This window comes from Barbus barbus (genome assembly GCF_936440315.1).
Source record: "Barbus barbus genome assembly, chromosome: 49".
NCBI classification, from domain to species: domain Eukaryota; kingdom Metazoa; phylum Chordata; class Actinopteri; order Cypriniformes; family Cyprinidae; genus Barbus; species Barbus barbus.
Window position 1 is genome coordinate 18595906 of NC_136727.1, and position 27492 is coordinate 18623397.

The following is a 27492-nucleotide window of genomic DNA, read 5'->3' on the forward strand; positions in this document are numbered from 1 at the left end:
TGTGCCTCTTGGTGGCGCTATAATTGAACAAAACATGAAATTGCCATTGACTATAATGGGGTATTATGATTCAAAATGCTATATTTTACGAATGCATTGGTGTACCATTACAAAACATTATATGTACCATGGAGACCATGACCTGAAAGTACTCAAAATGTTTTGAAACAGTGCCACCTTGTGGTCAAAAGTTATAATGAAATGGCAAATAAATGCTTATATCTTTCTGTGAATTTTGCGTATTGTAATGAGACTGATATTAATAGATTCCTTGGGTCATGCTGAGAACAGCGATACCAATGTTGCCGTCTGCTTGCCTTGTAGTACATTTAATAATAACTATACATCACATTTTATCTTTTAATTGCACTTAATGTATCTTAACACATTACGCCATATTAAGTGTTTATGGTTTTCTACGGGAGGAAAACGCTTAACGAGAAGTGCAAATAGCTGCTGCCTTTTGTTTATTATAAGCACTCACAGCATTTGCCGTCTGCAAAAATGCAATGCAAAAATATATTTTGTTGAGGAATATTATAAATAAGAATATACAACAATATGGAAAAAAATGGAATTTGTTTGATTTTTGTTGTTTATATTTGTGTTATGCAAGCTTACTTGGGGACATGGCATTTTAGCCTACGAGTAATTATTTTTAATTACATTATTGTGTTTGATTGTAGAGGGGCTGTAACTTTGTAAGGTTAGCCTTCAGAAACTAGTATTAGCCCATGTTTACACAAAATGTACCACATTATGTCATGGGGACTCAACTGGCACCGAATGCTAGGAATGACCCTATCCTTTCACTTAGTTTAACTTAAGCCTTTACCGGAGTAAAAGAAAATTCTAACAAAATAATTAACTTTTATTCATGTATATATAGGTGTGGTCGTCGATTTGCTGTCAACAGAGACATTAAAATGTGTAGTTTTCTGGAGAATTTTCAGAGCCACTGCAGAAAGACAAAAACCCACACAGTACTTTCATTCTTAATTTATCAACTTTATTTAACATTTGAAAATACGCTTACATTTTGGAATTCAGTACTGAAACATTTAAGCCTGTTAATGACATTTAACACATTTGCGGTGATATTTTATTTATTTTTGGCTGGTTTCTCATAAGAAAAATGCATGAAAAAAAACAGTACTTGTACCTCAGAAAAATAATCTTATCGGCTCAGGAAAAAATTAAATAAAATAAGTGCGCAATTTTGAAACTGTGAAGCATTAACTGTTCCATTAACGGCTTTATAAAGTCTAAACAAATAAGAAAATTTTATGGAAAAGTCTCCACCTGTTTACAATTAAACATTTTATTTCTCAGAAAGTTTAGCAGCCATTGCTGTGACAACATACACATTGGTTGAGCTTGTCTATATGACATTCAATAAAAATCAGAAAAGCAAGGCAGTCAGCAAAAAGTATTCATAACTCAAATTAAGTGTCATGAATGACATGCTGCTTTAGTGTTCGTCGATGATGGCAAGCACATTAAGGCATTCAGCTTTGTGCACATACGTCGCTACCAAAAGTAGCTAAGAGGGACAAAAAAGCAAAGTCTAAATTCTCCATTCTTGATAAATGCAGAATTAATTTTTTTCTAGGCTTTCACTACATATATGCTTGAAAAAATACTTTTCTACATAGTTTTCACACAAAAATCATTTGATGCACTACATTTTTTATCTTGCTTACATTGCGAAACCACACTTTCCACTGAATATTTTAATCTGGAAATGTATTTGCTTCAAATTACTGTACTAGAGAGTGTTTATCTAGCCGGTATAGCTCAGTGTCTGTTCATGTATTGACAAAGGTGGTGCAGTTCTGGTAAGCAAAACATAATATTTTAATTGCCTTCATGTTGTCTCTAGAAGAAAACAAACTTGCTAAAGGTCTCACTGACAGACCAAAAAAAAAAAAAACACTGTGGAGCGCAGGATCTGTACAGTGAAACACTGGAATACATCTGCCGTTTACAAACATATCAAGTGTTAACCCCCTGACTCTATTCTGCCATGGTTTTCCAAAGGGCATCTAAACTGTGCAAAATGAATAAGTAATGTAGGACCACAAGATATGGTAAACTGTTCAGATGAAACTTGACCAACATGATGATCAAGATGCAATGAATAAAATAACATGGACATGTAAAACTGTTAAAAAGAGCCACAAAAGGAAAGAAATGGCAACATTGTCTACTCTGTTCACACAGAATCCTAACATTTAATAAGCAGCAGGTGCGTAGAAGTCTTAACATTACAGATAATAAGTAATTCCTGATGAATGGAACTGAAATGATTCGTCCTGCTGCTCAAGATAAAACTTGAGACAACATTTTGAAAGTGAACAGAAGTGCTCTAGTGACAAGGCAGGGGTGTGATTCTTCAGGTGTCTTTAAAACTCCACTTTGCATGCTGGGAAGGTCTCGTCCTGCATGGCCACAGTGCTGTTGCTCCCAAGTACCGTGATTGCTAGATCTCTCTGCCGTTCGTGGGTCTCCTGGTACCAGCTGTGCATAGTCAGCGAATCAAACGTGGGGATCAAAGTCACCTGTAGGTAAACAGAAAAACTATTAAATCCGTGAACTGGTCAAGTAACTATCTGTCATTTGTGTGAATTTCAACCTCTATAGAGACCTGACGTGTTGAGTGAGTAAATGTTGACCGAACTTTTATTTTTGGGAAACTTCATTTTTGCACCTTGAGCTTGGGAAAGGTGATATATATTTAAAAAAACATCTACTTACCTGAACATCTGGCCAGGATGCTTTGCCCTCTAAAAGAGAGTTGAGAATAGATCTCATGACTGTTTCCTTGTGCGGCTCATCTCCACTAATTATATAGCAGGATGAGCGGAGGCGCCGGAAAAACTCTGCATCGACAGTGGAAGCTGCGGAGCCAGAGGGCAAATATGCCAAGTCCAAACAGATGGGTACTGAACTTGAATTTGAACTGACAGAACCTGCAAAGGAAAGCAATAACATCATGCACATTTGGACTTCAAAGCAGATGTACTGATCTTCCTCCATTTATCCATTCCAATATAAATGGAAAGCTTTGGGCCTTCACTTCACTTCATAAAATGTATTGCCACTATTCACAGGAGCTGATTGGTCTGATTCAAGTTTTAGAATTCCTATTAAAAGATGTTCACTGAACACCAATGAACTAACAAATGGACAATATATTCTCAGAGTTCAGGTGGTTTGCATTGACCAAATTGATTGTCTTGAAGGCAGTTGATGTCTTACCCTAAATTGTGTCTACTGATGGTTGTAGCAGTAGCGCTTTTAAGGGCATGCATGAATTTAAGCCTTGTTTAGACTGTCAGTCCAATCCAATTTCTGTACATATCCGATAGGAATCCGATCATATTTTGCAAGTGTGACAGGCAAAAAAACATCACATGAAAAAGTTTTGATAAATCTTTTTCAAGCTACATTCATATGTGGTTTGAAATCCTACTCAAATCACATTTCTGGAAATCAGTCTGACCGCTCTCATTGAAATTTGCATAGCTTTTTGCTGGTCACTTTCTCATGCAACGTAAAACGTAAACAAATCAGACGTTGTATGTAGAAAACAAGCAGAATCTCTTTGCAGAAACAAGGTTGTGTTATTTCGAAGTGCAAACATTACAAATAGTGCTGGTGTACACACTGTGCATTCCAGCTTCCTACGTTTCTCCCGTTGCCTCAAGGTCTAATAATCCAGCAAAAACAACATGTTTTCATGATGTAATACAAAATCTATATTGCAAACCCCGTTGCTGTAGTTTTTTAGTGTAGGCATACCAATGCACCATAATTTACGTAGAAACCAATGCAGATATTCAGTAAAACGTAACAGCGCCACAAGACACAAATCACATCAAAACAGTTGCGATACACAATGAGGACAGTCAGTCATTTAGATCAGAATTCAAGCAGATACACAAATAATTGGATATGGACTGACAGTGTAAACATGGCTCTGGAGAAGCAACCCATTATAAAATCTAAAGGTTATAGGTTAACATGTTAAAATCCTGTGCCTTTAAATCATTGGTCTCAAACTCAATTCCTGGAGGGCCACAGCTCTGCACAGTTTTGCTCCAACCCTAATCAAACACACCTGATCCAGCTAATCTAGGTCTTCAGGATTACTAGAAACTTCCAAGCAGGTGTGATTTGGAGGTGGTTGGAGCCAAACTCTGCAGAGCTGTGGCCTTCCATGAATTGAGTTTCAGAACACTGCTTTAAATTAATTCCCTTTAATTGATCATCTGTAAAAATGAGCCTCACTAACTGACTAGGCGAATATCCTAACCGATCCCCAACATATGTACAAGTCATATTTATAGAAGGAATGAATGAGCAATTACTTGATGAGGACTTTGAAGGCACTGGTCTAAATCCACTGACAGCATTGCGGGATGCAGGTCTGGTGTCCAGACTGGATGTTGGCCGAATAGTTCCACTGGCAGACACCGGAGCACCAGTCCTTGTCTTCCCACTCTGTGTTACAATGTTTGCAGATGCAGTCTTTGAAGATACAGGTGCTGTTTTTTTGGTCTTTGATGTTACATTCTTGGAAGATCTACCCTGACCATCAGCCTCTGGGTCAGCCATGCAGGCACCGGGCTGTGGTGGCAGTGGTGGTAAGTCCTTCATGGGGGCAGGTGGAGGGTCTTCAGAGGTACGCTGGGAATTGTTGTGTACCGAATGACTGCTAGGATGGTCGTGAGGGTGGTTGGGTGGAAACATGTCACTAGGGTCCTCCTCAGAGTCCAAGTCCACAGTAATGGAAGGGCACTCTTCGGTGACTGGTGGCACATCAGAATCAGAAACCGAGATGAGAGAGACGCTGACAGAGGATGTCGTCTCCTGACCTTCCAGAGACTGATGATCGCTACTACTGCACTGGTAGGGCAGTCTACCGGGCTCCAGAGAGAGGTCAGGATTTGGGGCAGCAACCTCCGAGGAGAGTCCCTGTTGGTTCTCTGGAGATTTGTGATGCTTAAACTCACAAGGTGAAACCAGACATAGATCAACATCATGTGGAAGGATGTCAATCTGTGGTCCAAAGAGGGGATTCTCAGATTCGTCATATGCATGGTGACTATTATGAGATGTTTTTAAAGGTAAGGACATATCTGTTTTGGGGTCACGGTCTGCTAAATGTCCATTCGTGTGTGCCAGGCTGCCCATCTCTTCCTGTGAATGACAAACAGGCACTTGTTCAAAGGAAACCGATAAGGAATAATCTACTTCAGTAGAGTGTGGAGAGCCAACCTCCGCAGGAAAGGAAGTGATGCTGTGAGAGCCATCGGGTAGAGTATCTTTAAGAGAAGTTGAGGAGAGAAAGCTTGATTGTCTATCTTGTGACGATATGGAGCTGTTTTCTATATTGCTTCTTGAACAACCTGCCATCAAGTTCTTGCAGACTTGCTGACTGTCTTCAAAACCAAGACCAGAGTTCCTGAGACCTACCTTACAATCTTCACCAGAGACCTGAGAAGAATTGTCAAGAGATTGCGGGCAATGCCCTGAACTGTTCTTCCCAGAGTCTGTAGGGGAAACTAACTCAAGGGTTTTTTCATCTGAGCTTGTACAGACATCGTCTTTGAGGCATCCATCAAGCTCTATTGGCGTGATATCAAAGATAACACTTTTCTCACTCTTTGGAGTCTTTGCAAGTGGGGAGGGAAGTCCAATAGCACTGTTCAAGCCAGGGGCCCCATCCATACTGCGAAACTTCTCTGGACTTTCATCAGTACCTGTTGTAGACCCATTCACCTGCTTGTCATTGTTCCCAGAGGCACATTCAGTTCTTGAGCTCAAAGGGTTGCCTTCAACATCCTGCAATGGCCCATGTTCATTCTCAATACCCAACTTTTCCAACTGAGCAGTAATGTCCTCAGGTGTAGATGTCTTTGACCTCTCTGCACTTGACGGTTTGAGATTGTCAGGCTCCTTTTTGTCTAGCTTTGGCTTCCCTTTGATTAAAGAATCCTTTTTAGGGACCATCAAGTCTTTCTTTAGTGAGCCATTCTTACCCATTGGCTTTCTAGACTCTGCATTAGCTGGCAAATTTCCAGCTGCTTTCTTAACATCCTTAACCAGAGTTTTGGTATTTTTTTTTTCTTCTGGTTTAACCTCTTTCTTAATGTCCTTTTTCAACTCTGGTTTAATATCTTTCTTGGGCTTTGCACCAAGATCTTTTCTCAAGGGTTCTTTCTTTTTCTCTACATTCTCATCTTTCTTTGCCATACTTGTCAGTGGCCTTTCCTCTTTCTTCCTAACTTCCTTTTTCTCATCTTTAGCAGGTTCTTTCTTAGCCACTTGCTTTTCAGGCTTAGAAGTTCTTTGTTTCACATCATCTTTTGGCTTTGCTTTTTCCTCACTCTCTTTCCCTTCTTTTGGAACAGTGTCATTAGCGGGTTTAGTCTTTGTTTTAGTGTCTAGCTTTTTCAAATCTACTTTGCTTACCTTGTCTCTGAGTGAGGCACTACCAGGTCGAGTTTCTTTGGAAATACTCTTAAGGCTTTCCTTGCTCCCGGCATGCTTTAGCTGTTTATCCAATTTTGATGCCTCAAGGTCCTTCAAACTAACTACTGGATGTTTGAGGAACTCTAGATGCTTTAGTCTCTCTAAACCTTCAAAGATCTTGGATTCTGGAGTGCACCCAGGAAACAGAACACGAATTATCTTTTCTTGAGGATTAGCTGGATGCCATACCAACAGTGCACATATGGACACCATACACTCTAGAGGGATTTCTGAGGTTTTTATATTTGGAGTGCTGCCAGGCCAAGTTTGCAAGAAAGCTTCTAGTTCTTTGCTACCTTTGACTGGATTGAGTACATAAAGATGCAGTTGACCTACACCCATCTTCTGGAAAAGAATTACCGGCTCGACAGTTGGCCCAGCAGAGCGACTGATCTGTTCTGGAAGAATTGACAACCTTTCTAAATGCTGTAGTGTTAGGGAAGCCTGATCACAACTTCGAAGGATCCTGGAGTCACTCTGTAATCTTTTGAGTCTTTCTGAGGCATTGAAAAATACAACCCCTATTTCTGGAGATATCAGATTCCTCTGCCAGTCTTCATTGCTCTGCGATCCAGCAGACTCCTCTTCTTGTTCTGCCACTTTTCTGTTAAGTAGGCTGTTTATACCAGGTAGATTATCCCCACCAACATGGGTGAGCAATACTGAGTCAACTCGGTCTAGATGTCTCACCAGTTTCCAAAAACAGGATTGAGAATCAGACCCCCCATTGACTAAGACATTAAAACCATTCACAGCAAAGAAGGCACAGTCACCTCTTCCTCCAGGAAACACATAGCAGCAGGGACGGGACAGTTTTAGGAAGCCAACTGTACTGGGTGCCTCGAGCAAATCAAAAGGCGACTGAGGTTCAAGAGACTCTGACAGATACTCTGTGAACTCCTGAAGGCCCTCCATCTCTGGGAGCACTAACGGAGGGTTGGCTTTAATTTCTATATAATCTTGCAAATTATGCTTTTCTAACTGAGAATTTTTCCACGTCCCAGATTCGGGACAGCTCAGAGTTAGGCTGGCTTTCTGAGTAGGGTCTGCTGAGCTCAGAAGATCTCCAATCTGTTTTAAGGAAAAACACTTTCTATTAGAAAACAGCATATTAATATGTTAATTGTTTTTGAATAATAAAATAGTAAAATTACAAAATAAAGAACTTGTCTGACAAATGTTTGACTGACCTCTTCATCTGTAAATATCTGGAAAAAGTCATTTAGTGAAAAAGACCCTGTTTGTAACACAAGGTCTCCAGTCTCTTCAACATATTGTCCAGCAAGAATTAACAACTTGTGTAGAGACGTATCAGAAATAAGCCTACGAACCTACGAAAATTAAGACAAGCATTAAAATGTGCAATGATCGTTACCCTAAATAAATCTTGTTAACGAGTTTAAACAAGCTCACATTAAACCGTATTTAGCCCTCAAATCGTGACCTTAACTATAACTAAATTTTAAGAGGGATTAATAGAGAACACTTGGCTGCTGCTCTGGATAGTAAAAAAAAATATCAAGAGCAAATATAACAGTTACTTCAAGGAATGTATCAACAGTTCCCTGTATTTACACTGTCAAACGCTGAGTAAATACCAGTCAAATAGCTTTCATACATTTATAAGAAAAGAAATGCAGTGGACATAGACCAGTGAAGGAACTGAGTGTGCATGTTTGCAAATGTACCGCAAAATCAATATTTAAGAGTTTAAAAAAAAGGGAATCAAGGTACATAGTATAATTTACACCATAAAAGCTAATATGAATTCAACTTTGATTTAGGGTTGGGTACAACACAAGAAGAGCTGGCAATACAAAGTTTCAAACATCATCTAGAATAGTGAAAACTAGAACTGGGAGGGATTTAAGAAAATGGGAAAGCACTGATTTTTTAATACAGAGATTATCTGTATTTCAATGATATTCAATACACAGTATATATCTTCTCTAAAATGGCTTAATTTCTTAACTTATAACTATAATATTTCCTTACTAGTCTTGCAAATTGTAAAACTAGTCTAGAGGTGCGGCCACATTTACCATTGCTCTGAAATTTCACGGTAAAATCCAGTCATACAAATAGTATTTGTGCAATCAGGAGGGCAAAAAAGTTAAAATCACACAGATTTCTTTACTCTGTTGACAATGAGCTTTTTGCAAGCTCAGTGTTGCTAAAAATTTCTAAGGTTACAGCACCTTAATATCTTATTTGAAAAATGTAATAGCCCAATAAAAAGATTAATGTTGCTTAATTTTGTATTGCCGACCATACTTAAATTCAAGCTGCAAACCAGTTATACTAAGTAAGCGTGTGCTGATATTAGTGTATTGGAAACTGTACAAAGCACTTTGACACTCACCTCTGAACAAACCAAATCATGAGATGGGTTCACTATCACCTGGGTCTCAAGCACATCCCCGTTGTGCTGCAGGGTCTTCTGGCCTGTGGATAGATCCAAAGAGTGTGGTCTTTTAAAAAGTTTGTGTATGACCATAAACAGTGGGAAATTATTTTATATTTTAGTATGTAACAGCTGCGCACAACGGCTACAGCACTGTTACAAACATAACAGCAAAACAGAAAGTTTGAGTCTGAAGATTTCCTGATCATATTTCTAATTTTCGTCCTCTCTTTTTAATGCGCCTTTCAAATTAAATTTGTGGTTACAATGATGCTTGCTGCGAAGTTCTGAGAATCTGATGATTCTATTTGAATAAAGCACAGCATACAGTAGCACCTGGAATTGCTCAGCAAGTCAACATCCCAAATGGTGCAAAAAAATAAATAAATCGCCAGATCAGCAGCATATATGAATTGCATCATGCTGCATCATATTGCTCTACTCGAAAGGTTTTATTCTACTTCCTCAAACTTTCATCATTCATGACAACAATATCATTTTGATGCAGTGGATTAGGAAGTACAGGATGTTGAAGAGGTCTCAAAACGGATGTTTAAGACTGGCTGCATGACATGTTCCTGTCTTTTCCACAAACAATGAGCTGATGGTAATTCTAGCCTCTACTCTGCAGCATGACTAGTTGAAAACACATGATAGGAAGTATCTCTTTCCTTCCTGTATGCAGGCACAGTGCTATGACATCTTTGCAGCCTTTAGTAGTCGCAGAGAAGTTGACAAACAATATCTAGGGCTACAGACCAATATACAAGACCAAAGTCGTACAGATTGTGGAAGCAGCACCTTTAATTTAAGAGTTAAAGGTAGAGATCGACCGATATATCTAAGTGCTTTCAGCGCGAGCGCTTCATGGGTAGAGACTGGTTTATACCCGCCGCGTCAGCACGAGCGCGAAGGTGCGCGTCGCGGACGGAGCGCAACGGAGGATTTTGTTTTCAAACTAAAGTAAAAGACCGCTTCTTAAACCAGAGAAGGTGAACATGCTGGTGTTCTTGTAGAAAAACATGCAAGTCCTGTCAGCGACAGCCAGTTTAGTTTTACTTTTCTTTTTCGTTATGAGAAGCTTGTTATCTTTGCTGTTTACCTCACGTTATGCTATGGAGGCTTTCCTTAATTAAAAAAATTAAATAAAATAATATTTATTTGCTTCCTCAGAGTTTGCTAAATATTCTGTAATATACTCTGTATATAGTACAGCATGTGATGTGTCCTGCCATGCCTCGTCTTATTCGTTTTTGTTGATAAATGTTATGTAAGCTAGTTTGTCATTGTCAACGTACTGTTTTATTGTTGTTATGCTTTTTAATTAAGAATAACAACGAATCCATCTTTTGTTTTAGTCTTTAAAAAATGAAAGGTGTATAGATATAAGCAAAACAGACAATTATCTTTTCTTCTAAAATGTGACCAAGATCGCAAATTTGAAAGTGAAAGCCACAAAAAAAGGAATTCCTGTTCACAAAATTTAAAATCACAAATAATACCGATGAAAAAGTACGAGTTGAATGTTTAACACTTTCGTTACCATATAACTATAAACTATGATAAAAGTTCATCAGCATGCATTGATTAATCAAATGTTGTAGCAAAAACAAAAAAAAAAAAAATTGCAACCAAATTATGTGCTTGTGCGACCAACTGAGAAAGTTAGTTGCAAAAGTGAGTTTAGTGGGAAGAATGAGTCTAGAGCCCTGCATGAAAGACTTAATTCTCAAAACATTTTTTGTTAAGATGACCGAAAGGAGGAAAAACCAAAGTGAAGTATGGACTTACTTCACGCAGTCATTTATTTACTTTATAACAATAAATAAATATCGGGTCTGCATATCGGTTATCGGGCACATAGACATGCAAATAATTGGTATCGGTAATAAAAAAAATCAATATCGGTCGATCACTAGTTAAAGGACACAACTAGCAATAATAATGGTCATATCCAATAGCCAAAATACTGCAGCAATTCATGCAGGAGGACATGATGCTAACCTTTTTAGGATTAATACATTCAAAGAGAAGAAACCCATACCCACACACCACTTCCCTTTCACATTTTAGTTTAGGGACAAATTCTCCCTATTAAGTGCGATTTTTGCATCAATAAACTTCTAATTTTCTGCTTATTAATAATCAGAATGGTTAGTAAGGTAGTTGTTAAGTTTAGGTATTGGGATGTAGAATATGGTCATGCAGAATATGTGCTTTATAAGTCCTAATAAACTGCCAATACGTTAATAATAGACATGCTAATAGAATTGGTCCCTATACTAAAGTGTTACCATTATAAATGCTTAAATTAGTTATCACTGATTGAAAGCCTAAATAAAACATTCTTTCAATATTAAATCAAATTCCTTCTATTCTTAAAACACATTCATTCTAGGCTTATTCAAAGTATGAATTTCAGAAACTTTCTCTATTTCTTACTAAGCACTGCTGGGGCACAGTGCCAAAACAAATCCATAGCTGGAAATCAATGCCATGAAAACAGAACCTGCAGCACTGTTGCTGTGTACCACCATAATAAAACTCCAGTGAAGCTTTCCTTAACCGCCTTCACCATGCATCAGATCTTATCAAACAGTAAATGATGTGTGTGGCGGCCCTTCCCCTGCCACACATTACAAACAACTGCAGCACAGGCCATCACATCTGCAGCTGAACACAGCTCTTCTGAACAGACACATGCTGAAATATAGCAGCGTATGGAAACAGAGCGCTACTCATGTGTACGGACACTGTCAAATGTATTGCAGGCTCTTGTACAAACACGCAACCAGCTGGTCCTGTTCTGTGACATTTGTGTAAATATGGGCGAGGGGTTTAATCTGATCTATCTGCTGCTGTGTTCAGGACATTCTGCTGGGACCAGCTGCTCGAACACATCACAGCTGAAACTATACCTCGATAGCGGTTAAACTAATAAAAAGGAGCTTCCTACATGGGGACATTAACGTGTTTTTTAGACCTCTTAATTTTTTCTTGCACAGAAACAGATCTCAATCAGTGTGACAGCATTACACTTAAAAATATAAACTAATAAAACTAAAACTGAATGACACACGAAACAGCTATTAAGTGGTAAATATAAACTCAAATACATACAAAAAAGATAAAGGAATCCCACAAACAGAAATACAGAGACAATTTTTTTCCCTTTTTTTTTTGTCTCTGACATGGAGAAATCAGCTTTATTTTTCATAGCTTCCAAAGAGTGTCAAATCAAATGAATACATAACATTAAATGAATTTAACCAAAGATACATGGTTAATTTAGGCTGTTATTAAGGTGTTATTATTATTAGTTTTGTGCATATTAGACAAGATTAATAAGCATCTCATTTCAAAGGAACCATTGAAATGCTCGCAAGCAGAACTCTCAGAGAGAGTGGAACCCCACTTTGGATTTTTTGGAATTTTCAGTTTTCAATTTGGAACTTCAAAAACCAGTGAAATTCCACATTCTGCCATTACTTCCATTTTTATTTCTGCATGGAAATCACAAGTTATCAAACCAACTGGAATTTAAAATTCCCTGAAACCCTTTCAAACTGGCAGCCCATCATTGCACAGATACCATAAGTATGTCTCCAAGATTTCAGTTAAAGGCTGATTCACGTGTGCGGGAATAAAGATGGATCTATTCTCTAGATTAAGGCGGATCCAGAAACAGGTAGTATTTAGTATCTTCGACCTTGGTTGAAAAAGTTCACTACTTCTAAAATATACACAAACTCCATGATCTGTCAAACGAAAGACTGCATGAACTCATCATGAGGGATGAAAAGACTCACTGATGTGGACCAACATAGAGTTTTATCATTTAAAAGTGTTTTATTATACCATATAGACAGCACTGTGGATATAAACTAATTTCCAGGAACAAGGAGAAAACGCTTGACAGAGATCAGAGCGATCTTCCAGTGAAATTCCTGAACAGCTGCTCAAAGATTAGTCAGGATTAGTCAGCATGTGTGCCTGGAAATGACTGGGTCAGTATACCTGTCACAATCAGCGGGAACTAAGCCTACATGAACACACTGAGCGACAGATGCTGCGGGGTTAATGACGGGCACAGGCTGGAGGACAGTGGCCAGCGATGGGGTAAAGACTAAATATGGGTTGTGATGGGTTTAAGTTGTTTTTTTTTAAGTTCCATTTTATTTATTTTCTCCCCCAAAATTCCATTCCATTGGAATTACATAATTTTTTCTGGATTATATTTTAATAGTTTTAATTAAAAATTTGAGTAAACCAAAACAAGTCAACTGAATGCATAAAACTATCAGTTTAATCATTAATTTGTACAACCATAGGGCCCTACTTTTTTATTTTTATTTCAAAATTCATTATCAAAAACAGTGGTAATCAAATGAAGGCATAACACATTAACAATTTCATTAATATTTTAAAATGTAACCAACTGAAAAAAATAACTATTTAAAGACTTTATACGTGGGTTGATAGGGGTGTAGGCCCTATGAAATGAGTTTTGTTTGTTTACTTTAATTTAATAATTGATTAATAATTGAAAATAAATAAATAATAGCATATATTTATTTAATGGGGGCCAACTATTTTTTATTTATGATTGAATACAATTTTATTGAACATGGTGGTAAATAGACAAAACGTGAAGAATTTAAACTTTTAAAATGTAACCAACTGAAAAATTAATCCCTTTTATTATTTTATATTTAACAATGTGCTGGAGGTTTACTGTTAAAATTAAAACATGGAAGAAAAAATATGATATTCCTTAAAATAAAAGAAATTACTGATTGTATTATTACTTTGAAAAGTACATTATACTGTGCAGTAGTAATACATTTAAGTTAAATCAAACTTTTATTTTGATGTGTTGTCACAAAGAATATTGAGTTTCTGCATGTATATGACAACAATTTTAAATCAAATACAATAAAATATTTTTGCACTTTAATATTAATAGACACTAATCCATATCGCTCCGAAGTGTACAGTCCTACTTTTGATTTATTCATTCAAAAAATGCCAAATTCTGTGACATTCTGCATTATATTGAAAATTCCATTTTATTCAAGACTCAAAATTTTTATTTGTCACATGAACAGTTAAGTGTATGGAAGGTGTTTTCTGCCAATTTTAAAATCAATCAATTTCATTATAAAAATGAAAACCAGATTAACAATTTCACTATAAAAAGAAATGACTTTCCCAATCATATCCAACCCTGCTGCTTCAACACAGTGCCTTCATTGTACAAGGCAAATCAAAACACAGAGCTCCCTGTGATTTTAAAAGCATAAAAATATTAATTCTTAAACAACACAGAAAAATGAGTGCGACACTGAAAGGCAGTGTTGTTCTGGGCACAGAGACAGTTACAGTCACAGACGGGTCTTTGAGAGGACTCCTCTATGAGGTGACGCTCATGAAGGGAACAGTTTGAGCCCGAGGGGAAGTTCAGATCAGAAAATCTATTTCACATGCGCTACAAAATGCAACTCAGGATAGGAGATATCTTATTCTTATTTAAAGGTCCCATGACATGCTGTTTTTTGGATGCCTTTATATAGGCCTAAGTGGTCCCTAGTACTGTATCTGAAGTCTTGTTCCCGAAATTCAGCCTTGGTGCAGAATTTCAGCAACTACGGGCCAGTCCCAAAATGAGCTTTCCTTAGGACGAGCCATTTCTGTGTCTGTAGCTTTAAATGCTAATGATGAGGAGAGAGGCGGGGCAAGGTGGACGGTGGGTGTGGCCTGCAGCTTGCGGCCACGGTACCATGCGCTCATGTTGACAGTGGATGTATCGCAATGGCTCTTAGACACGCAGTCCTTCAAGCTTTTCCGTTTGACCCAGAATCTGATCCGGATGGAGAAGCACCAGATGAAGAAGTTGCAACTCAGCGGCTACAGCAGGACGTCTCCGAATGGTTATTCTGGATACGGTCAGTGTTTCCCACACATAGACTTTACCTGGGCGGACCGCAACAATATCCACCGCCCGCTGCCATCAGCTCCCGCGTCTCACACACACACACGAGCGCGACTTTAACACAATATTTAGTAACTCGGTTTACACCAATAGCCATTTCTAGCCACTGGGGGATCATAGTCAGGCTAGGGGAACTCATATTAATGTTAAAAAACCTCATAAAGTGACATTTTCATGCCATGGGACCTTTAACATCAGCGTCTATCATCTTATGGCTGTTTTTGCAGAAATTAATTACCTTAAACTACATTTTGTGATATGAACAAAGGCTTCACGTTTGCACTGTACGTAAGAACAATTACATAGAAATATGTGATTTTTTGCTTTTACTTGGGTCTTTATCGCCATGACATTTAATTCAATTATATAAATATAGTGAACTATACATTTAGAAATATATAAATCTAAAATTATTTTTTTTAAAATGCATGCTATAATAAATAATGCTAAAATTACACCTATCTGCCAATCCCAAACCTTCAAGACTGATACTTTTAGCAATCTCTCAAAGAAAACGATGTGCTGTAACAAAGTCACTAGCCATAGACCCACTTAGAAACAACAATAATCAGCAGTTAATTGCTCACAGCCAGGATGGCAGCAGCTGGTCACTAAAAAAGAAAAGCCACTGCTGATTTAACCCTCATTGTATGACCATGCTTACAAGACAAATACTGTCTATCCTAACCTACTTCAGCAATACTGACAAATCTGGCATGCAGGTGACGGGTGAACTGCAGACTATAGCTTGACTGTTTCATTTATGTGTTAACCACACTTCACTTAACACAAGCTAAATAACATGCCATGACAGGATCTATTAATCCACTGCTGAAAACCCACCAGACAAAGGATTTTTATATTTTTCCATAACAAGAATATAGATTTCAATGGTTTCTCCATTGCTGAAGTCAGAAGAATCAGCCCAGCCAATGATCACTCACACTCAGCATCAATCACTTATGCACATCACTGTGCCTTTGAGATAAATGAGAAGAATACAGACACATTTAACAGGGTCCTGATGACTCCCTTGGGTTTAACAAAGCGGTAAAGATGATTTAGGCCACTCCAGTCTGCAGCCGGACTGGAAGGGACTTCTGCTTTGTGCATTAAGGACATGTTAGTTTTGCTAGGGAACACAACATTTCTTAAAGAAATGCAAAGTTTTTGCAAGATAATGCAAAAATCACTAGAATAATTTTAATCTCATATTCTTTTCAATCACTCGCAAAACTTCTGCATTCCCCCAAGAAACTTTTTGTTCACTTTAAAAACATTTGCTTTCCCCAAGAAACTTTGCATTCACTTGAAAACTTTTGCCTTCGCTTGAAAAAGTTTGCGTTCGAGTGTAAAATCTTTCTTTTCTCCCAAGAAACGTTATGTTCACTTGCAGAAAATTTTGCCTTCCTTCAAGACACTTGGTGTTCACTCACAAAAAGCTTTGCAAGGGAATGCAAAATCATTGGAATATAATTCTCTCTCATATACCTCTCCATCACTATGTTCCTTTAGGGTATCCGTAGAATACTCTGTGTGGGATTTATTTAAATGTTTAACTTCACAGATCGCCCTCCAAAAAGAAAATAGATGCGTAGATTGTTTGAGTCTTACCTTTGAGGTCTTCAGAGAAGAAAGCAGAGTGTCTTGAAATAAACAGCTTCAGCTGTTCATCGATGTTGCAAACGGTCAAGTCAACGTTCCAGGAGCGAATACCTACACAAAGATGAAAGCGGCCCAGTCAGACTTCAGCAAAAGCTCAATTATTCATGGACCACATTCACTGTCCACTGAAGACACTGACATTGAGCACTTTCACTGACAGACAGCATCCTGTGGTCCATGGGCCACTGACACAAACTGCATTTATAAACCTTCTAGTGAGATGTCTGTGTCTGCGGTGAAAGAAATGAGTAGGTGAACCACCGCTTTCAGAGTTTTTGTGAAAATATGAGACCAAGCAGCGTTCGGTTTTAAATGCATATTTTACAACTAAACAAGAGGTCACAGTAAACTTGGTTTGAGTTTTTGTTCTCTGGACAGAAATAACGCAAAGACAGAGAGCAGAAGAAGTTATGCACAATTCAATAGCAAACTGGAAAAAGCCCCCCCTCCCCCCTCTCAGAGTCAAAATAAGGTGACCTCTTTCTACCACTGACTCACTTAAAAAGAACTCTACTACTGCTATGACTGCATGTTTTTCCTCAAGTACTGCCCAAATTCTCAGCAGCAGCAGCAATATACTTTGGCAAGAATTCTGTGTGTTTTCCTAGCTTTTGTATTTTCCAGTAGAGTGGTTGAGTAACAAGCCTCTGACTAGTGATATGGCACAACAAAAATCACACATGAGCCACATAAGCTCAGGAAATAATCTGTTTTATGGAATGTCTCTCTCATATGTTGCATTCAGAAGTCCAATTTATTTTAGTGAATCAGCTTGATTCAGTGTATTGCGGTTTAAAGCACAGCTCAAAACTCATTTTCAATCCAAACAGCTTTCTGTTGATCAACATGGTGAATTGATTTGATCAAACCCAATCCAAAATGTACGTTTGTAAAGGTTTCGCCACAAAATTGCCTAATCGCATGGATTTCTATTGAAATAACTAGATAAATATGCCAAACAATGGTAAATGTGACCACATCCCAACAACGTCAATTTACAAAGCAGCTCGTTTCGAAGTAACTATTCCGAGTTTGTTACGTTTGCAGACTGGTGTGTTTTTAAGGATAAAGAAGTGTGGGAGCTGATCATGTTTTAAAGTGTCCCTATTATGGATTTTTGAAAATGAGCTTTCATGCAGTGTCTAACAGCTCTAAGTGAATGAAAACATTTAAAAGTGCACCGTGTATAAAGTTATTGTCTCTCAAAAGAAAGAGTCGACTCTGAATCATTGAAAGGAGTCGTTTTTAAAACGAATCCCAAGCTGTTTCATGTTGAAGTCATGAAACATTAGCATATTGCCCGCCCACTTGTTGGTCTGATTGAAAATGCGAATTCATGCTTTGCCACTAGGTGCTGCTTTTGTTGCAGTAAAATAGCGGTTTCTCCGGTAACGCTGTACACAAAGCAGCACTGCGCTCACAAACACTGCTTTAGAACCAATCACCGCAGATTAGCATCACGCAAAGAAGGGGTTTGGAAAAACTAATCGTTTGGGAGTCGTTAAGCAAGTAAGGTAAAAAATAAATGCATATCTTCAGACAATGAATGTGTTTTTTGACCTTGCATGCATGTCAACCTGTTGTTGGGGACTCCCAAATCCAAAATATGAACCTTTCATTACCCATAATAGGGGCACTTTAATGAAAGTGGTGCAGAAAGTGCTCATGATTTACGAACTAACTGCTGTCACACTCTCAGTAGGGCTCAACAAGGGCCAAAATGACAAAAAACACACCACTGCAGATGCAGAACGAGCGGCACGACTGTGGTTAAACTCAACTGAAGAATTCCTTCCTATTTAAAGTTGCTGACAGCATTTAAAACAGAAGAATTCGTATTCCTGTTCGATTAGCAAAGTGGAAGCTGCAGCGTCTGACCAGGAAGAGAAGGAAACGCTGGCAACAGTCACAAAGAGGATGTGTGCATATCAGCCACACGGCCCTTGTGTATAGCCACAGATAAAGAGACAGAAAATCAAAGGAAAGCAGATGATAAAAGAAAAATAACTACAGCAATCCCAGGCTGCACACACACAATCATCTCTAACCAATCAATCTTACCAACTAAAAAGTATATAAAAGCCAACAGAGGTGGAAGACCAGCTGGTCTAATCTGTTCTCTTTCAACAAGGCAGATGCATCTCGCACATTTGAAAGATGAACTTTGAACCAGCCAGCACAATGAGGAAGGAGAGTCTGCAAACACAAGACTGGCTATATATAGCCTATCTGTGCAAAAGAATTGCTTCGCTTTTCAGGGACTTTCAGCAGAGAAAACAAGCCAGTGACGCATATCTGCTGCTATATGAACGCGCTTATCTTTCTTTCATAAGAGGGTGCGTTCAGATTGGACAGAGTTTGAGCAGACCGTCTGAACAGGGAAGTCACGTCAGCGTAGCCATGCTGAAGTAGATGAGCTGCATTATTTATGTTCTGCAGAGCAGGCTGGGTCTTTTACTGTGCTTTGGGATCCATGGGCCAAGAATCTCACAGAAGAACCCTGAAAAACCAATACCATTATTTACACCTCAGAGATATACAGAGGCGAGGCTCTCTGCATCAACATGGACACAAGCTGTTATTTAGTCTGCCTCAGTCAAACTTTGAAGAACTTCCTCATATTGATGTAAGATCCTATACAGGTTTTACGCCATGCTTGAAAGCCGAGAGCCCAGTTCAACAGTAAATATGAGTGTATGAGCCCTCTGTGGGCATTCATCTCATTTTAGTTGTTACTCAGCTGACATAATGAAAGGAGGTCAAGGCCACATGAACAAAAGTGAGTCTCTGGAGTTGATATTTGGTTACACGTGACAGCTTTCATGAGACTTTCTGTGGTAATTCTGCATACCATCCACTCATCAGGCCTTTACATCAATTGGGTAACAAGTAACACAGTCCTTAAAGTTTGAGCTAGAAACCTTAAACTAGAAAACGATAGTTCTTTCTCTTTACATTTCAACATATTTGTACAAATAATAATAATACTCCAGCAACATGATACAAACAGAGACTGCCGCCCTTTTCTGCTAAAGTTGTTACATTGTTTTAGTTTCTCTCTTCATGATACAACCTTAGAGAGTGATGCTCTCATTCAATCATCATCCCACAGGAAGACGAAACTTTACCTCTTTCAATCTCTGACACCAGTAAATCCACAAATCCAGCCGGACCGGGCTGTCCAACAATGACCAGCAAGGAGTGTTTGTCGCTGCAGACACCGGGCCGAGCGCTTCGGCTGGACTTCTCCATGCTTGCCAGCTCGCCGATGTGGTCCGCCGCCATGTTGAACATGATGTCCGATTCGCGAGCGAGTCGTTCGTCCGACTCGGTTCTCTTTAATGATTCAGTCAAACCGATTCTCTCTGGATTTTTTACGAAGAACATGCTGCGAGGGAAAAATGGAGCAACATACGCATTTGACACTAAAGATTAGTTATTTATTTTAATTTCTTTAAGGATATGGGATGTTGATGATATATATATATATATATATATATATATATATATACACACACACACACAACAAATACAGCATCTTTATTTCAATATAGCTTATTCAGAAAACATAGAGATAACAGCCAGACATTAAAACAATGTAACGTAAAATGCTATACTCCTGGACTTCTGACAATTTAAACTCGAAAGAACCGACTCATTGAAGTGAATCGTTCAAACGAACCGATCCCCTGAAATGAATCGGACAACCCAATGGTAACACAAGAGATGCGCTCAGGGAAACGCCCACAATTTATATCCAAGGGCTGGGGAGTAGAGGTTGACGTCATTTGTGTCCAATCAGTTGATAAAGAAATTGTAAATGAGTTATTTGTGCTCTTTGCACCTGGAAACAGTCCCCAACATTTTCTGGCATTGTAGTTATGGTATGATGTCTCTATGTTTACTAAAGAAAAGGTACTTTTTCATTTTAATTTGCATTATGAAAATGTAATTTTGATACATTTGTATAACAAAGCTTTTGTCATTAATCTGCTTATTTTATTTGTCAAGTTTTATATACAAGGTTTATAAAGAATTGGAAAACGATGTGCTATTCAACATAGAAAGGCAATTAAAACTGTCCACAATCTTTCAATGGTATAACGGTCCTGCATTTTTCTCTTTTCTTTTCCCTTTTCCTCTCTCTGTTGTTCCCCTGGCTTTATAATGTTTGTGGTACTGTTTTGTTTTTGTCATTTAAAGCATAATAATACAAAAGAAATTGCAAATTGGTATTTTGGAAGGATTTAGAAACACGTGTTAACGAAAAACTAGGTGTCTGATAGAAATGTGTGCATTTGATGTGCTTTTTTAAATTTTAACAATGACAATGTAAAAACTATTGTTATTTTATTAGGAAAATGCTAGATAAATGAGAAGAATGTGATTAATTATTAATGTCATATCTAGTAGCCTAACTTTTATTAGTCTGCTGGGAGGAGCTGCATCTGATAAAAACATATACTAGCTTTACTACTCATCAGAGTGCTCTTTGACCCTCATTTATTTAGGTTAAATTTATTTTCAGGGACTGTAATTGGTTGAAGCTTTGCACTACCTAGTGGCTACGAAATTACAAGATTTGAACAGTTGTACAATAGGCTATTTTATTCTCTCAGAGCAACCAGATTTTGAATAAAAAATAGAGATATATACAAAAATGCATGCATTTATTTGATGTGTGCATTAATAAAACATGTTACAACTGATGGGAAACAACAAAGATCTCTAACAATCATCTGTAGGTACATTAAAACGCTGGATAATGACAGAATGAGGCATGTTTTCACAAACACTTGAGGATGGAGAAGCTGCAGGTGGTTCTTCTTGGACAGCTGCACAGCTTCCCGAAGCGAGCGCCCTTGCGAACCGCACACTGCTCTCCTGCATCACACTAAATACACCATTGCATTGTTTCAGACTTTATGGTGTTCATATTATATAATTAAGTATTGAATACAACTTGAACAACTCAATTTGTGGAACACCTTGTATAAAAACTGGGTTATTTTCCATGCCGTACTTTTTCATATATTCCCATCATGGGTATCTAGACTTTCAACGGATAGTCAAAAATGATAAATATCTAAATTTGCGTGCTAAAAATGAATGAAAGACTTATGGCTTTGAAACAACATGAGTAAATTATGGGAGAACTACCTCTTTAATATTGGAAATCAGTATTACACTCACATTTCTAAAAATGGAAATCACAGTTTCTAATACATTAATAAGACTATTAAATGAACATAGGTGAATTTTATTTTGCTACGCTGTCAACTATTACCAAAGACCGCTGAACAGACTTACCGAGGGAACCCAACCAAACTTCTTCTCTGCGGTGGGAATCTGTTTGTTTCTCAGTTTTTGAAGAACTTCTTGAAGAGCCTCGATCTGTAAGATATTGGTATTTTCTCAGTTAATGCTGTACTTTTAGAAAGAGTCTTCCAAACGTTATCTCACCAGTTCTTTCTCCTCTTGAGACTTCATGTTATCTTCTAGCGAGCGGATCTCTAGAACATCATCACAGCTAACTAGTAGCATTAAGATGGAGCAGGTCATGGTTAGAAGAAAGATCCGATCACTAACCATTGTGGCTGGAAACAGGGCTTGATTTGAGACAGACGTCTATTGTGATCGGCTCTTCTCAAGTAACAGAAGGAGGACCATCTCAACCGTTTATAAGCTCTCTGTGCAATGACACAAATCCGTTCTAAATGCATCAACATGGGATGTCATGACTCCATAGCACCTCCGAAGGCAATGCAAACTAAACGCTAGCTCCGTCCATCTGAGGACGTCAGCATGATGATTCATACGTCTGACCCATGAACCTCAAACATCAAGCCACTGATGTACATCTAACCTCATCTTTGACAACCATTTTTATTTCCGGAGAAGATCATTTAATTACCGGAACATCTATGACAAGAAATGGCCATTTTAAGGGACTGGGGCCAGTTCTTTTTGCAAATCTATTTTGGTTTTGTGTGTCATATGGGTTAGGAGTGAAAATGAAACACGCAGGATGTCACAACGCTAAAACTCTCCCAAATCACAACGGTGAGCTTATAAAATGATTTATAATTTGAGCTGTCGGGTTGTCTTTGCTTTTACGACACAACAAACTCAGGTCCACACAACACAGTCCGTTGTGTTCATTCTGACAACTTGTCATGAACCCTAACATTACACAATGGATCATTCAAAAAGGCATCTATTGGAATTATTTATTGTTAGAACATCTTTTTCTGAGATGGCCAAAGAGACTGTGAAGCATTTTAAACGGACCCAGAGATGGACAGGTAAGATAGCAATCGTTATGTCGAATGTCAGCATTTTAACTGTATATATATATATATATATATAAAGACAATTAAAGGAATTGTAGTAATAACAACAGTTGAAGACACTTGCTCAAAAAACATTGCATTAACATTGCATGCCTACAAATAGTCACTTATTTATTTATTTATTTGTTAGTTAGTAAGTCAGTTGGTTGGTTGGTAGATAGCTAGCCTAATTAGTTATTTAGCTGACGCCTTTTCTTTTTGTTTTAATATCATTCGTGATATTTCCCTAATATGATCGCCTGAAACCACTAAACTCTTCTCACCTCACGTAGCCTAATTAGCAAAACCGTGAGAACCGCGAAAAGTGCGGTCACAATAAGAGGGCAAAAAGGTAGCTATGATTCATATTGAAACATGAACTATTACAGTCACCTTATTAGTCACAGATCGCTCTTTAACTCGCAGTTTACGTCTCGAACACAAGAGGGCCAAGTCTTCCTTATAGGCTATGTTATAGAGACGTTCAACACAATTCAGCAGATTTGGATCTTGGTCTTTATTGTGAAATATGAGACAGTGTACTGTGAATTATTGTAGAATCCACAAATAAATGCATACTAATACTTTATGCAAAACGTCAGAAACACATTATAAGAATGATAGTTAAATTTCCTTTTATTCTTCTTCCTTTTTTTGTTTTAGGCATCCATTTAAACACACACACAGGCTCCTCAGCTTATCAGATCCTGGTCATTTAATGCAGAGCCCGCTGCGGTCGTGTCCGGCTGTGAAGACTCTGTAGAGTTTGGAGGAGCGATGCTGGCAATGACCGGCTTGAACTCTTTCCAGGGTTTGGTAGGACAGTTGAGCGGTGTGCGTTGGGTTGTGCTGATGCTATCATTGACGTTTGTCCTTTGAGGCATGATCCTAAGAGGAGACCAGCCTGGTGGCCGTTTAAATTTTGTGACAGACTGAAAACAAGACGTTGGGCATGAATGGGTTTATTGAAAATCTATCGCAATGCTGTGAAAATGATCTATATTGTTTAATAAAAATAAATGATGGATGGGTTGGCTCACCTTAATAGCCCCTGCCTCACATTCAACGTGCACTTCTGGGCCCTCGTGCCTCCATGGAGCCACATCCACAGTAGAGTTACACTGCAAAACCTCCTAAACAACAACTTATGTGAGAGGCTACAAGTACACATTCCTTAAATCTGATAAATAATTTCAACATTTTATCAGACAAAGAACAACTTATTATTGTTCTATCTCAGACTAAATTAATCAATATTAAATTACACTAGCATTGGATGGTACCGTTTTTTCCTGCATTGGGTGGCACTCCTCAGTGACCACTTTGAATTCTGCCCTGGTGCAGTTGCTCTTCTCAATCAAAAACTGCAATTTATACCTGAATCCAGCAACCACCTACACACACAGAGAAAAGTCCCACAACAGCACAACATTAACCTTGATGATCTTGAGCTGAACCAACTGCAGCCAACAGCCCAATCTGACAAAAACAGTCCAATGGATTGTCTAATGAGGTGATTTCACATTTATATTTGTGTATTTGGAAGACAACTCTATCATGTCACTTTATATTGCATTTAGGCCATTGGTCTTATCAGTGAACACATTCCATGGGAATCAAACAGCTGAGCGATACGAGAACCTGTTTTGTTGCACATGTCAAGTCCTTAAAGATGTAGAAATGCTTGTGATTGACCACGGCATTGGCTTTCGACAAAGAATGAATGAGCGGTCCTCTCAGTTCTTCATGATATATATCGATCTTTTCAGGGCAGCCCAGACACGCGGCGACTTTAGAGGTAGCAGCTGGCTCAGCTGTCGAGAAAGTTTAGGAAAGAGAGTGAGTAAAATGTGATATATGCTTTAATAGATGCCATATTTCAGCTTACAACATTTTAAAAAAAAAAGTTTAATCGACAAATTGCAATACTACGCACATTTCAAAAGGAAGATCCAACCAATCAGAGTAGTCAGTGTTGGAAATCCCACATTTAAAGGGATAGTTCACCCAAAAATGAAAATTCTGTCATTAATTACTCACCCTCATGTCATTCCAAACCCATAAGACCTTCGTTCATCTTCAGAACACAAATTAAGATATTTTTGATGGAATCTGAGAGCTCTCTGACCCTCTATAGACAGCAAGGATATTACCACGATCAAGGCACAGAAATGTAGCAAGGACATTGTTAAAATAATCCATGTGACATCAGGGGTTCAATTTGCGACGATACACGCAGGCAGTTGAGATTTGCTATATCGTCCGTAATCTTAACACGAGTGTACAGTTTGTATCTGCTGTTGAGAATTATGAATTGTCTGATACGACTGGAGTCATTATCTCATGTGAATATACATGATTTGATTAAATTTGCCGCAAAAGCCCTGCAAAGGCAAAGCACAGTAATTACGCCAATACTAGACCTGAAAAAAAAGGGTTTCAGTTGTGATCTATTTTCAAGAAACCTTTCCTGAATTTGAGGGATTCTGAATCTTGTCTGTCACGGGACAATTTATTTTGTAGTTACTACAGTTTGCATTTCTAGAGCAGAAAAGTACTATAAAACGTTTAATACGGAAAAATGACTGTGTGAACCTATAACTGTAAAGAAAGAAAGGGATTAAATTGCAGTTATTACAGTCATAACACAATATGCAACATACCTGTACAGTCATGAAACAGTAACTCTTGACCTGCTTCTTCAAACTGGACTTTCGCGTGACAGATTACGAGTGCCTGAGGAAGCACAAAATATAGATGTACAGTACTATAATCATGGCCAAAGCCTGCTGTTAGGGACTAATTGCCAGTGCTGGGGGTAACGCATTACAAGTAACGCATATTATGTAATCAGATTACTTTTTCAAGAAGAGGCATTTTCTTTAGAAGGGCCTTTACAGTTGACAAAAATATAACTTTAGTTTTTAGTTTTTGTTATAAAAACAAAACAAATAAGCAAGCCCCGCTCATGTGATAAGTAATTCAAAAGTTACATAATGCATAAAAAGTAACTGCGTAACACAATTAGTTACTTTCTATGGAGTAACGCAATATTGTAATGCATTACTTTTAAAAGTATTTGATTGTGTTTGGAAACATATATGTATAATTTACGCTAATCTGTATGACTGATATAATTGACTGTTGCACCAGGTTAGTATTGTTTCTAAATGCGAGGGTTTGTTTGGCAATAATGAATGTAGATAACTTCATAAGCTCTTACCTTATCCACTTCTTGCAGATAGTCACATTCATGCCAAACCTTGTCTCCTCCTGCAGGACAATCTGTCTCTCTGCTTGTGAACCGTACAAACACAACTTCCCCCGATTCATTCTGAACCTGTGAAAATTACTGTATTATGCTACACTCTTTACAGTGAAGGTTCTTAATTGGCATTGGTGGTTTTTAACATCAATGGAACCACTAAAGTTTCTTACTACACTCTTAAAAATAAAGGTTCTTTATTGGCATCAATGGTTCTATAAAGAACCTTAAACATCCATGGAACCTTTCAAATGCAGAAAAGGTTCTTTATAGTCAAAAAGGTTCTTCTAAAATGGTTCTTTTAGGAACTGTTCACTGAACAGTTCTTTTGGGAACCAAAAATGGTTCTTCTATGGCATCACTGCAAAAACACCCTTTCGAAACCTTTAATTTTAGGAGTGTGGTGGAAAAATGGCTCTTCTATCGCGTTGGTACACTCTTAAAAATAAAGGTTTCAAAAGGGGATTTCGCAGTGATGCCACAGAAGAACCATTTTTGTTTCCCAAAAGAACCTTTCAGTGAACAGTTCTTAAAAGAACCATTTTTTTCCAAGCATGAAGAACATTTCAACAATCTAAAGAACCTTTTGTGCATTGATAAGGTTGCATGGATGTTAAAGGTTCTTCGTGGAATAAAAAAACTTTATTTTTAAGAGAGCAAGACAAGCTAGAGTTGCTTAGAGCTGAAATATTGTACTTCTCCAAGAGCAAAACAACATCCTACCTTTGTAGCCTCCAGGATTTCATAGAGAGCCAGTTGACCACCTTCAGTTAATATCTTATTATGTGTGGAAAGAGTTAAATTCACAACATTCTCCACACGTTTATCATCACACGGAATTTTATCGTCAGTTTGTCCACGTCCTCCAGAAGAATAAAGCCAAGCTAGCGCAAAAATCATCAAGATCTTGTCCCGCATCATTGTGCTTTTCTGAAAACCCAGCAGTGTTGGAGTGAGAGGGTTCAGAAGTGTCCACGCTGGACTCTGTCCACCTTTGTAATGATTTACTCACTGCTAGAAAGCTCAATTCTGTGTCTCCAGCTGTCCAAATATGGTGCAATGGTATTCAGTAGATGTAATGCAAATGTTTACTCGTCTGAGATGCTCTCCACAACACGCACAGTTCTCTGAATCACCGCGCCAAAGCATTGATAAGGGACCTTCACTGAGACCTTTACATGATGGTGCACAAATTTACATCAGATCACAGTTTTAACATTTTATTTTAGTGGACAATCAGTTCCAAAAGATCAATCCAGAGCGTTCCGTGTATTCTGGACTCAAACACCAGCTC

The 27492-nt window shown here is 38.1% G+C and overlaps 3 protein-coding genes across 4 annotated transcripts; all 3 read right to left on the reverse strand.

Annotated features, from left to right (window-relative positions):
• Positions 1-990: 990 nt before the first annotated feature.
• On the reverse strand, positions 991-19907 carry LOC306867161 (microtubule-associated protein 1S-like). 2 transcript variants are annotated; one of them, XR_013783998.1, is made up of 8 exons: positions 19730-19907; positions 16551-16652; positions 8903-8985; positions 7731-7871; positions 4374-7611; positions 2758-2972; positions 1945-2561; positions 991-1835 (listed from the first exon to the last, which is right to left on the reverse strand). XR_013783998.1 is itself a non-coding variant. In XM_079412714.1 (7 exons), the coding sequence occupies exons 1-7, from the start codon at positions 19893-19895 to the stop codon at positions 2406-2408; spliced, it is 4101 nt and encodes a 1366-aa protein (XP_079268840.1). In that variant the 5' UTR covers positions 19896-19907; the 3' UTR covers positions 991-2405. The 2 variants fall into 2 exon arrangements, 1 of the variants encoding a protein (XP_079268840.1); XM_079412714.1 differs by having other exon boundaries at positions 991-2561.
• A 1381-nt stretch (positions 19908-21288) lies between these two features.
• LOC306867360 (cocaine- and amphetamine-regulated transcript protein-like) lies at positions 21289-23278 on the reverse strand. The gene is made up of 3 exons (XM_079412970.1): positions 22065-23278; positions 21912-21995; positions 21289-21495 (listed from the first exon to the last, which is right to left on the reverse strand). Exons 1-3 carry the CDS (start codon positions 22191-22193, stop codon positions 21388-21390), a joined length of 321 nt encoding a protein of 106 aa, XP_079269096.1. The 5' UTR covers positions 22194-23278; the 3' UTR covers positions 21289-21387.
• A 153-nt stretch (positions 23279-23431) lies between these two features.
• On the reverse strand, positions 23432-27202 carry LOC306867359 (kininogen-like). The gene is made up of 7 exons (XM_079412969.1): positions 26922-27202; positions 26157-26273; positions 25597-25669; positions 24575-24747; positions 24217-24327; positions 23974-24066; positions 23432-23865 (listed from the first exon to the last, which is right to left on the reverse strand). Exons 1-7 carry the CDS (start codon positions 27117-27119, stop codon positions 23626-23628), a joined length of 1005 nt encoding a protein of 334 aa, XP_079269095.1. The 5' UTR covers positions 27120-27202; the 3' UTR covers positions 23432-23625.
• Between the last annotated feature and the right edge of the window lie 290 nt (positions 27203-27492).

Coding starts and splice junctions, on each gene's coding strand:
- LOC306867360 (XM_079412970.1), bottom strand. CDS start 22,193: ATGGTTAGTGATCGGATCTTTCTTCTAACCATGACCTGCTCCATCTTA. Junction 21,996..22,064: donor CTCAAGAGGAGAAAGAACTG/GTGAGATAACGT, acceptor AATATCTTACAG/ATCGAGGCTCTTCAAGAAGT. Junction 21,496..21,911: donor AGTTTGGTTGGGTTCCCTCG/GTAAGTCTGTTC, acceptor TGGTGTATTTAG/TGTGATGCAGGAGAGCAGTG.
- LOC306867161 (XM_079412714.1), bottom strand. CDS start 19,895: ATGTTCAACATGGCGGCGGACCACATCGGCGAGCTGGCAAGCATGGAG. Junction 16,653..19,729: donor GGTGTCAGAGATTGAAAGAG/GTAAAGTTTCGT, acceptor ATCTTTGTGTAG/GTATTCGCTCCTGGAACGTT. Junction 7,872..8,902: donor ATGATTTGGTTTGTTCAGAG/GTGAGTGTCAAA, acceptor TAATTTTCGTAG/GTTCGTAGGCTTATTTCTGA.
- LOC306867359 (XM_079412969.1), bottom strand. CDS start 27,119: ATGATGCGGGACAAGATCTTGATGATTTTTGCGCTAGCTTGGCTTTAT. Junction 25,670..26,156: donor ATCTGCAAGAAGTGGATAAG/GTAAGAGCTTAT, acceptor GTGCTTCCTCAG/GCACTCGTAATCTGTCACGC. Junction 24,748..25,596: donor ACTGTTTCATGACTGTACAG/GTATGTTGCATA, acceptor CTTTCTCGACAG/CTGAGCCAGCTGCTACCTCT.